We start from the raw sequence: 11,754 nt of genomic DNA, 5'->3' as shown, positions 1-11,754 counted from the left end.
AAATGTATCAATTGCGGTGTACAGCGTTTATTATGAGGGGGTAGAATCCACAGCTCAGTACTCACTACTCAATATTCATGAGTATTCTACTCTTTTACTCTTACTCAAGTAGTTTTTTTGGACAAGTACTTTTACTCTACTCGCACTACATTTTTTGGAAGGTAATGGTACTTTTACTTGAGTATATTTTGTCAGTACTCTTTCCACCACTGGTCACGAGTATATTTTTATTAAGTCATGCAAATATATCTTGCTTGCTGTCAGGAGTGGGCGAGGCATACGCGAGTGAACGAGCGCTGCTGCGCACATGCACGCTAAACAGACGGAGCACAATAATTCTGAGTCATATATGCATTTTGCTAAAATATTTGTTGTTGGACATTAAATGTGCCTTTTGTAGAATTTTAAAACTACATATAGGTGTATTCTAATGATAGCAGTAACTGTAAAGGGACTATTGTAATGGGTAAATAAAATGTAAGCTAATACAGTCCTAATTACTAAGCTTACTACTTAATTACTACTTAATGTGTGTTTCTTATAGCAGTTAAAATGTAGTTTTAATTTCCATTGATTTATTTAATTTGATTAATTTAAATCCATTGCATCGAATCGCATTGTGTTGAATCGGATCGAATCGAAATCGTATCGCACTGCATCGTAATAGGGGTGAATCGTATCGCATCGCATCGCATCGCTAGCTACTTCATAAGTATCTTCAATGTATCGTATCGTTGGCTATGCATCGAGATGCGTATCGCATCTGCCTCAGTTATGGAGATGCACATCCCTAGTATTTACTATAAATTACTATAGTATTTTTTCATGTCATGGAAAGAAAAAGTCAGACTGCACAATAATTCTTCCATATCACAGCACTACTGTCGGGTTCATATCTTTCTGTAAAAGTCTGATTGCAAAGCCTGCATCAAATTGTGTTGGTTTACCAAAGAATCCACAATGAAATGTACTGAACAACAAATAATGCTCTACTGAGTCATCAACATTGTTGAAAATAAACACCCTTTTTCCTAAAACTAGGATCCTTTGGAAGGTAATGTTATTTTCAGTCCAGTGATCCTAGCATCTCTCAGTCTGTCCATATCACTTCACTAACACACCAGTGGATGGGCCAAAATGACAAAGATGAAGTTGACATTCATATCTGTCTGTGTAGGCTGTCTTGTGCTGATGTATTCATCTCTGCTACGTAATAAAGAGACTTAAAGAAGTTCTTTTGGCAGCTTGGTTTCAATAAAAGCTGTTTTTGAAGTAACAAGGAAGTTTGATTTCTGAAACATACAGTATGTTTTAATAGTGCAATGAGCTCTTATATGTCAGAAGATCAGGGAACATTAAGCCGTTTCCACCATTGGGCCAAAAGGTTCTATGAAGGATAAGGAACAGTTCCAGTTATGATTCCACTTGAGCTCAGCTCAGCACAATTAGGAACCGTTCTCGGCCCGGAGAATGCACTTTGTTCACTTGCCTGTTGTCTGGCTACTAGTTTCTCTCTGTAGCTGGCCAAGTGTGCTATTTGAGTAAAATAAACAGAAATATTTGATCATGTTGACTGGCCCAGAATGGAACAGTTAAGCACTTCGGTCCGACGTTGGAAAAGCGGCTTTAGATTTTTTTAGTTCCTGACCCCTTTAAGAATTACAGGGAGCTGCCTTCAAACATCCAACTAGAAAGAACAGTCTATTACAGTAAATGCAAACAAGTGAGGTATGTTACCATTTAAACAGAGTAGGGTGCAAATCATTAACAGGTTATGCATATCCCTATGATAAACTGGCCTCAGAAAGGGAGAGGAAGCCTGGCCCAGACACTTTGGTCACCGTGTCCCCTCACTTCTGTTCGCTCTGTGACATATATTCATTTTTCACAATTGTAATACATACCTGTTCCAGCAGAGAGCGTGCTTCCTCCGACACAAACTCTGGGATGTTCAGGGATGAGTGTCTTCCAATGCCAGCAGGATGACACCGATATAGAGTCTAAACGCACATACACCAAATTGTACATGAACAACAAATTTAAGTATTTTGTATTTAAGCAGAGATACACAGAAATCACAAAACCCCTTCATTATAATTTGCCACACTGAAATCAATATATAAATACATTTTAAAATGATTCACTGAGAATAATGCATCTGTTGATGAAATACTCTCACCTTTCCTACTATGAGCTCAAATAAAAGGGCTCCCAAACTCCACCAATCACACGCTAATGTCTCTTCGCAGATTCCGCCCACTTCTAAATGACAGAGAGAAAAAAAATGTATCATCAGAGTGTCTCACTTGTTGGACAATTTATTGTTTCACTCTTCTTTCACTTAGTCGCAAAGACAAGAAGCTTTTGCGCCAAAATGAAGAGCAAAGTAAGTGTGTAACAGATTTTTCTATGCTTTAAATACATGCTGCACCAGAGTAGGATGGGAAATGCTCTGTCCTACAAGAATGTCAACTCATCAGCAATAAACGAGTAATATAGTAGCTTTATTGCTACTCTTCATCAACTGTAAAGAAAGTGTGTACAAAATAATTAGCAAAATCAACACTACAACATCTGTAAAACATCTGAAAAAATTGTAACAACCTCATTTTTAAATGGTTAAATTTAATTATTCTGACCAGGTTTTATTAAAATAAACCACTGATCTTTCATAGCAGCACACATTTAGATCATGATAACCACAGGTAAAACCTCACATATACTGTAGCACCTCAATAGCATGGTAAAAATTTAACTATATGGTTTCTAGGCATTAATAATTATATTGCATTACTCCTTTAATACATTTAATACATGTCTACATTAATAATATAAGAACATTTCAAAAGAATCTCACATTGCTGCCACAACACCTCGTTTCATTTAGTGTTACTATAGTAAATCCATGGTAAATGACGGTGCTTTGTAGATTTAAAAGCCTTCTGATCAACAGTATATTGTGATAATTATCATGATTGTTTTATCGCCCAGCTCTACTTCCAAATATAATCAGTTTGATTTATTATAATGATTTATTATAAAGAATGGCCATTTCCCATTTGATAATTGCGCCCATACCAAAACAAATTTATATATACTCAATACGGTTTGGTTACTAATATTTGGTGTTCTGTTTGATTGTTGGTTCCAGTCAGTTCTGTTGCTCAAGCCCAGTCAAGATTCTGACAAATTTCTCTCTGGCCCTGGACTGTGCTTTTCCCCCTTGAGCTAGATTTAGTTAGGTTTCTTTATTGTTGCAAGTAAAATGCCTACTGCATTAAAATGGACTATTGAGTCCTCACCTCTCTTCCTGCACCCTCCCCCAACAATTGTAAATCCAGGAAAAATCTGCCTGTACTCTTAAGAAAAACCCTGAAACTTGTATTCTTTCCTCTTTAAGTCCGAGTCTGTGGATAGTGAGCTCAAACAAAAAATAAATAAATAAAATACAGTGCATTTAATGAAAGCGTACAAATACAGCACAGACTGTGCCTATAAGACTAAGACAAGCTGACCTGGTGCACAGTACATCTTGGAGATGGCGATAGGGTCACATGACTCCTCTACATCACTCCAGCTACAAAAATAGGTGAGCTGCACACGGCCTGAGAGAGAGAGAGAAATAGAGAGAGTTAGGGTGTCAATAAAACTCTGATCAAATTTTTACCACAGCCTTAAATTAATAAAGTTATTATGTAGTGTGTGCTAGCCTCTTTAGTTCTAATTCAAGACCCCATAAAATGATTTCATGAATGATATATGATGTTTACACACATTTAAGATGTAAGGCAATTAAAAAAAAAATAATGATTATAAAGTAATATTAAAATAATAGTTATTATCATAATATAATGTATGAGTGCTGAAGGTGTGAGGGGGTTGTGCTTTATCAATAGTGTCATAAAGTCACACACTAATGTGTGATGTAGCACAAAAACTTGAAACAGAAGATGCTAGCCTCTGCTCAATCCATGCATTTTTGGCCACTTTTTTTTTTCCATTTCACAGATCCTTAAAATACTTGAACACCTGTGGATTGTTTGGTAGAGACAAGTTGAGCAACACTCTCTATTAAAGATCAGGGAGGTCATCTTCCAGAAGTTAAACAGGACCGATGTGACAATGTGTCATGAACTTGTACACTCAGTGTCAAGAAGGGTCAGAATAGAATACTTAGTCACGGAGGATATATTAAAGGGGTGGTTCACTGGTTTTTTTCTAGGCTTGATTGTGTTTATGGGGTGCAGTCTAACATGTGTTAACGCTTCGTTTTTAAAAAAACGCATTATTTTTCACATAATTTACCTTTATTCCACACCTCTTTGTCCCTTCTCTGAGAAACGGGCTGATTTTTCCTTCTTTTATAAAGCCCCTCCCTCAGAAATAGGCGATGGGCTCTGATTGGTTAGCAAGCTAGGATACGCTGTGGTTTGTAAATGCTACTGCTTCTGTTAGCTTTTAATATACGGTTTTATTCTGATTAAAGCTTTAATACAGTTCGGCAACCGCACACACGTCCATGTATAACGCTTCTCATAGCTATGTGAAAATAAGTGTATAATTGTAACAGTTCATTGCTGAGCTGAATGAGAGAGAGAGAGCGAGAGAGAGAAAGATGCAGAGCGTGTGCAGAGCAGGGCGACGCGAGGAACCGTATTAAGAACCGCTGCTTTAGAACATTGATTTTGAAACTTGTGAATCCATTAGAATCATTAGAAGACAGAATCACGATTCATATATGAACAGATTTTTACGTGCACCTCTAGTTTTCTCTTCCTCTTCTCTAAAGCAGCGCAGCATGGCATCGCCCCCTTTGCTGCCTTTTCCCGAGGGCGGGGTTTATCTGGGTTTGTGATGTCACGAACCAGGGAAGTAACTTGTTGTAGTCCCTACCAGCCGTTTTTGTAGGCATTAAACTGCCAGAATTTTAAAAGACGATATCTCCATTTGCATTGAACTTTCAGCTTCGTAACTTTGCAGATATTGTTTATGCTCAAACAGCAACATTACACACTAACTAACGTTAAAAAAGTGAAATCGCAATGAACCACCCCTTAAAGTACTAGAATACCTCATGTTTGTTATTTACTCTTGTAAGTTACTTATTTTACATCTTTATTTTGCCATCTGTGTACTCATTTATGCAGAGTACTGTACACTATATATAATATATAATGTACAGTATACTGTATATACACACCCAATGAACCCAATGGAATTGGTTGGTTTTCTGTATTCATTGGCAGTGCTAGGTAGATTACATACAAGTTGTAGTCGGTTACTGATTACAGATTACACAATGAAAGCGGTTGTTAGTAAAGTAATCTAGGTTACTCATTTTGGGTAATATATTCTGACTATTTTTAAGATTACTTTATCTAACTTGTTACAAACTTACCATTAAACATACTATATTGATATAAAAAAGCAAAGAGAAAGAAAATACAGTATATTCCATTTTGTTTTTACATCAACATCATAAAATGCATTACACATTACATCACACCAGGGTTTTCCAAACTGAGCTTAATGCAAGAACTGCAGTGGGACTGTGAATTAATAAAAAAATCTAATAAGTAAATTAAATAATTGAAATGTAAAATAAAAATAATTGAATCCCTTGAACACTAAAAATAGAAATATCTATATATTTTTTTACCTGCATGTCAATGCCTTAACCAATATCAGAGAACCGTAAACGTTAAATTATTTAAATATTAACTGAACTATTTTATTTTAAGGTGTTTGGCAAAACAACAATATTTGGTAATCTCTACATTACATGAACAAACATTAATAAACATGAAAACAACAACATTACACACCCAAACCTTCCAAGTTTGAAATATTTTTGTCCAGACTTCAGTTACAGAAGGTCACTGGATATGATGATGCCATAGAGTTTCACAGCTATACAGCTGTCATCATTGTTTAGTGACTTGCATAATTATTTGTTTCGTACATGGTCTGATTAACTGAGAGGTGCGAATGAAATGCGAGGTGGCAGCCCAGCTCAGATTTCGGCGATTCACCGGATAACAGAGAACAGTTGAATTCACTTGAATTAAAATGTTGCTTTTAAATGTTTCCCGTTTCTAAAATGCTTGTTAAATGAGTTTAAATGTATGTAATATTGTAAAATATGCTGTATTCATCCAAAAAAAAAAATCAATTTGTTTTATATTTTTTGTCCATGGGTGTTCTTGCTTATTAATAAATGTTCACCTTTTGATTATTATTGTTACCTCTAATAATTCTGTGTGTGATTTCGAATTTCCAACCCATTTTAAACCAGCAATAAAGTAATTTTTAAACAATAGTTGAGTTAAATAAAACAACACAGCATGTTGGGCCAAACATTTAACCCAACCAGCTGGGTCAAAATGTTCTGTCCAATATTTAACCAGGCTGGTTTGCCAAATAACCCAACTAGCTACTAACCTAACTAGCACTAGACTGTACATTTTAAAATTGATATCAACTAGTATTCTAACACATAAGCCAATATGAAGTAACAGGGGTCTTGAATAGTGTAATGAAGTAAGATTGATTGATTCACCTGCATGGTTTAGCAGTATGTTGCTGGGGTTCAGGTCTCGGCATATAATGCCTTCCTGATGCAGAGAATCCAGAGCCATAACCATGTCAGCAGCCCAGTTCCTCACTAGAGCCTCTGGGATGCGTGTGTCTAATGAAACTGCGGCCAACTTATCCAGCTCTTGAAACAACTTCGACACTTCCTCATCCTCCTGTTCTCCTATAGTGCCTTTGGACCTCAAGCCCACTTCTTCATGTTCAACAAAGTCCATCTGAGCTCTGGGAACAGCTGCGTCCAGTGTGCCAGAGAGCTCAGGGGAAGACAGAGTCAATGAGTCTGTTCTAAAAAATGTCTTTGATGGTCTGTGTAGAAGAGGAAAGGTGGCCACATCAACAGACTGGTCCAACTCCTCTTTCTCTCCTCTCTGTAGAACATCTGGCCTGCCAAATGTAGGAGAGGTTTTGGCCACTGCAGCAAAAGCAATGTCTCCAGTAATAAGCTCTTCATCCTGCGTGTCCACTGTGCCATCTTCAAGCACTGGCAGATTGACCAACAGATCAGGCGGTTGTCCCTCAACAGTACAGCTGACAGTGGCATCCTCCAGTACAGCCTCTTTAAAGGAAATCACCGGCACCAGATCGTTCGAGCATTGATCACTGTCGGACCTCCAGAGATCCGACACTTCCTGTATCATCTCCACTGGCTCCTCTGTGAGCTCTGAACCATCATCTGAGGGTACAAACGTTGGCTTGCAGGCTTCTTGCCTGTCACTCTGGAAGAGCTCCATTGGCGGTGATTGGTCCGGATGGTCAGGAGAATGTGTGCATTGGTCCACAAAGCCGGCTAGTTGCTCTTCCTCAGTGAAGAAGCACAGCTCCTGCATCGATATCGGAGAGCACAGACTATCGGTGTTCAACACTGAGCATGTATGTTTCTGTGTTAACACAGGAGCGAGGGAGCTGCGGTCCTCATCTGGCTCCAGCTTCTCCTGCTCATACTCAGTGCACAGCGTTAAGTAGCTGTTGGTGCACTCCTCTTCAGAGGTGGCACCAGAGTCTGGCAGTTGCGCTGCTGAGGGATCCTCCCCGAGGCTTAGGCCCCGAGAATCCACACTGCTGGAACCGGTGTGCACAGGGTTCAGGGTTGAATGGACCGCTGTAGAGTGAGCTTTCTGGATGAAAGTTATGTTGAAGCTTTCTTCCGGACTGTTCTCACGCAGATACTTGCAGATATGAGACCACAATTTACCACCTGAGGAGACAAAGAGGAAGTACTACTCAACATCTTGTTTACACAGTTAGGCAAAAAGCAAAAACAATGAAAACAACTCACCCTCTGCATAGTGCAGTAAAAGAAAGATGGAGTCCTCTGAGATGATGTATTTCTCCAGTTGTACCATGTTTGGCACGGAACGAGGCACAATAGTCTTCTTAACACGTCCACACGCACTGCTTTTCCTTAAACCCTGCACACACACAGAAGTCATATCAGTATAAAATCAGGGGCCTGCAGTCCAAAAATATTCATACAAACCTTGAAGTGGTATTAAATTGTTTATCTTTCAGTCTGATCCTGTTATAATGAACAGAGCTGTCTATACTGCAAATATCATATGTGTAATCTGATTGCTGTGTATGTCAAGTTTTCACATTTTTAAAATTACATTTTACTGTATGAATACTTCTGCCATTTCCATGACCGGTTTTGACGTTTTCATTGCGTGTCGCATTAAGAGTGATGCAAGCTACAATTTGAGGTCTGAATTGAGCAGCCAGAGCGCCCACACTGAGATGCATCTGTAAAAATCCTATTGGAATTGCAATTCAAACCACTTCCATATGTGACCCTGGAGCACAAAACCAGTCTTAAGTAGCACAGGTATATTTGTAGCAATAGCCAAAAATACATTGTATGGGTCAAAATTATAGATTTTTCTTTTATGCCAAAAATCCTTAGGATATTAAGTAAAGATCATGTTCCATGAAGATATTTTGTAAATTTCCTACCGTAACTATATTAAAACTTAATTTTTGATTAGTAATATGCATTGCTAAGAACTTCATTTGGACAACTGTAAAGGCGATTTTCTCAATATTTAGATTTTTTGCACCCTCAGATTCCAGATTTTCAAATAGTTGTATCTCGGCCAAATATTGTCCTATCCTAACAAACCATACATCAATGGAAAGCTTATTTACTCAGCTTTCAGATGGTGTATAAATCTCAGTTTGGAAAAAGTGACCCTTATGACTGGTTTTGTGGTCCAGGGTCACATATGTGGTTTGAGTCAGATTTGAAAATAATAATGATTTCATACTTTTTTTATTTTATGTATTTTTTTGCTGTCCAGACTTTCAAAAACCCATCTGGATAACATAAAAAAAACTCAGATTTTTGATGACAGTCTGAACAAGGCCTTTATGGGACTACTGCTTCCAATGGGATTTGTTAATCAACAATAATGTAGAGTATCTGTATAGTGCCACCTTGTGAACAATTCTCATAAAATTAGGTAAACAGTATGTGGAGGTTTTCAATCCTGCTCCTGGGGACCCACTGCTCTGCACATTTTGCATGTCTCTCCAATGCCAGTATACAATACACATTATTCAATGTCGTCGGCTTGCTGTTCCTTTCACTCTACACAACTGTTTCAGGTATCATGAAGTTGCTGCGGTTTGCACATTACAGGATTAACTGGGGAGAATCCCCGACAACTCTCGTGTACAATACACATACGGAAGAAGTGATGCAGGGAATGACGTAAGCCTACGGGTCTTCCCTCTGAAATTCACTAGCCCCGTGTCTTGCTCTCTCATTGGCTGTAGGTTGTCGCCAATGTCATTTCCAGTCAAAATACATTTGACTCTAAATCGCGGACAGGTCCAGATATTTAGCCTGCTAAATATTTCCTGGGTAGTAAAATGTATAATTGTTTCATAAACAAAATAAAATATTTTAATCAGTATTCTACTGTATGTGTCATCTGGCCATGTCTTGTTTTGTCATTAGAAAAGGTTGATGCTTTTTTTCTCTTGGTTCTTATGGTGTGTAGCTCCCTCAATGATTAATCACTGTTTAAATGTTTTGTGTGCACAAGTCCTTGCTTTTTTAAAGGGACATGCTATAATACTGTTAAAAAAAAAACCTTTCTGGCTGTCAAACTTTGTGGAACTTTTAATTTTAATGTAATGAGCTAGACAAACTATTCTGCCACAACACCTGTGTCAATTTGAGGGGAACCGACTTTAAATACCCACAAAAAATTACCCTAAGACCAAAAAGAAACAGAGGTGTAAGTGTGTAAATAGAAAAAAAACAAATCACTAAACCCAATATAATAAAGAAAGAGATAAATGTGACATTTCTTGTAATTATTTTTATTATATATATTTTTTTTTTATTGTATTTTGTAATTTATTGTAATTGGTCAACATTTTTGTAAGTTCACTTAAAACAACTGTGATAATATTTTTCATGATTCTGTAATTGTTAATAAATAGTAAATAAAATAATAATAATTTGCAGTTTATGCCTGCACTTTACTGTAATGTTAACTCTTTACTGTAATGTTAAATCTCTTCTAATGTTGTCTTTTCCCCCCACATTAAATACAAAATCCCAAATACAAAGAAAATTTAATTGTAATTAGAAATTGTAATTTTAAGGGCAACAAAACTTTAATGACAGTTTGGTAAAGAATATAATGCAGGGGATTTTACAACTATTACTTGTAAATAGTAAATAAACAGTCAATTTAAACAGAAGCACAGCATATCTGTGAGCCATTCCTGTTAAATTATTAGGTGTTATTAACTGTAAATGGACCACTTACTTTCAAAATAAATATTTCCTGTGTTCTTCTATCCATCACCAACAGTACCTGCACATGAATTACACATATAAACAAAGGCATCAGACAAGGTTTAAAAACAAATACTTTCTTAGAAAAGTGTTGTATAATTCAGTGCTCTAACCATCCTTTCATCTAGGAAGTTATACAGATTGTCACTGAATCGGTTCAGTGTTGATTCAGTTCAGTTTTTGAATTCTCTTCCTTATTTTTCTCTTATACATGCACACAATAAAGAGCTGACTAAACCAGAATTTTTGTTCATAATGTAGACAGAGGACATTTGCCTATGTAGTAGTGATGGTCATATTATTCTGTTTCTCCACAGATTATTTCACGGAAGAACCCAGAGGACATTCAGGAGGTGAGAACTCTAAACAAATTCACTCTCGAAATAAAAAAAAAATACTTTATTTACTATAATAATACATGTCACTATTCTAACTGTGAATGGTTCATCAGTGCACATTATTCCACAGGTTCCAAAGGTTAGGCTAACCGAGACTCGTCACAGCACTTACATATTATTGCTCTTTTGTTAGTTTTGATTGCTTCTGTTAACCTCATTATTAAGTCGCTTTTGGACAAAGTGTCTGCTAAATGACAAAATGTAAACGTAAAAAATGTCTGCTAATACACTACTTTCTGTTTCTATTGGTCTCTGGAATTGTCAGTCTGCAGTAAACGAAGCACATTTCATTACATCTATTTCTAGTCACTCAAGACTAAACCTCATGGCCCTGACAGAGACGTGGATCAAACCAGAGGACAATGCTACTCCTGCAGCACTCTCCAATAATTTATCTTTTTCCCACTCCCCCCGTCTGACTGGAAGAGGTGGAGGTACTGGTCTGCTTATCTCTAATGATTGGAAATTTAATCCTTTACCATCTTGCTGGGAGACTTCAACATCCACCTAGATAAACCTCAGGCTGCAGACTTCCACACTCTGCTTGCCTCTTTTTATCTCAAGAGACAAAAGAAGTTGCCTACTCACAAATCAGGCAACCCACTGGACCTTATTTACACATGACACTGCTCCACTGATCATGTATTGGTTACTCCACTGCACACCTCGGATCACTTCCTCCTCACTCTTAACCTAAACATGGTTCCTGACACAACACATACCCCTCCACATGTCATCTTTCGACGTAGCCTACGCTCACTCTCACCCTCCCAGCTATCTGCTATGGTTTTATCTTCGCTTCCTCCCCCTAAACAGTAAGCATCTCTTGATGTTAACAGTGCTACTGATACTTTCTGCTCCACTCTTACGTCTTGTTTAGACACTGTCTGCCCCTTGTCTTCCAGGCCAGCTCGTACCACCTCTTCTGCCCCTTGGCTATCTGATGTTCTCCGT

General features: G+C 37.5%; 1 protein-coding gene across 2 annotated transcripts in view; it reads right to left on the bottom strand.

Moving 5' to 3' along the window:
- Positions 1 to 11,754, bottom strand: part of rps6kc1 (ribosomal protein S6 kinase polypeptide 1) — a 29,117-nt gene that overhangs the window by 4,281 nt on the left and 13,082 nt on the right. The window contains exons 10-16 of one of the 2 annotated variants that reach the window (XM_016462799.1): positions 10,374 to 10,421; positions 7,871 to 8,003; positions 6,560 to 7,789; positions 3,516 to 3,605; positions 2,180 to 2,262; positions 1,905 to 2,000; positions 1,490 to 1,533 (exon numbers count right to left, since the gene is read on the bottom strand). In XM_016462799.1, the coding sequence (XP_016318285.1) occupies positions 1,504 to 1,533; positions 1,905 to 2,000; positions 2,180 to 2,262; positions 3,516 to 3,605; positions 6,560 to 7,789; positions 7,871 to 8,003; positions 10,374 to 10,421 (1,710 nt within the window). In that variant the 3' untranslated portion in view covers positions 1,490 to 1,503. Of the gene's footprint in view, positions 1 to 1,489; positions 1,534 to 1,904; positions 2,001 to 2,179; positions 2,263 to 3,515; positions 3,606 to 6,559; positions 7,790 to 7,870; positions 8,004 to 10,373; positions 10,422 to 11,754 lie in introns of those variants that run through there. The other variant, XM_016462798.1, reaches the window with a different exon arrangement.

The sequence above is a fragment of the Sinocyclocheilus anshuiensis genome, unplaced genomic scaffold (assembly GCF_001515605.1).
Source record: "Sinocyclocheilus anshuiensis isolate Anshui unplaced genomic scaffold, SAMN03320099.WGS_v1.1 scaffold937, whole genome shotgun sequence".
Classification (NCBI taxonomy): domain Eukaryota; kingdom Metazoa; phylum Chordata; class Actinopteri; order Cypriniformes; family Cyprinidae; genus Sinocyclocheilus; species Sinocyclocheilus anshuiensis.
Note: the sequence above shows the minus strand (reverse complement) of the source record. Positions and strands in the feature narration are given on the sequence as shown.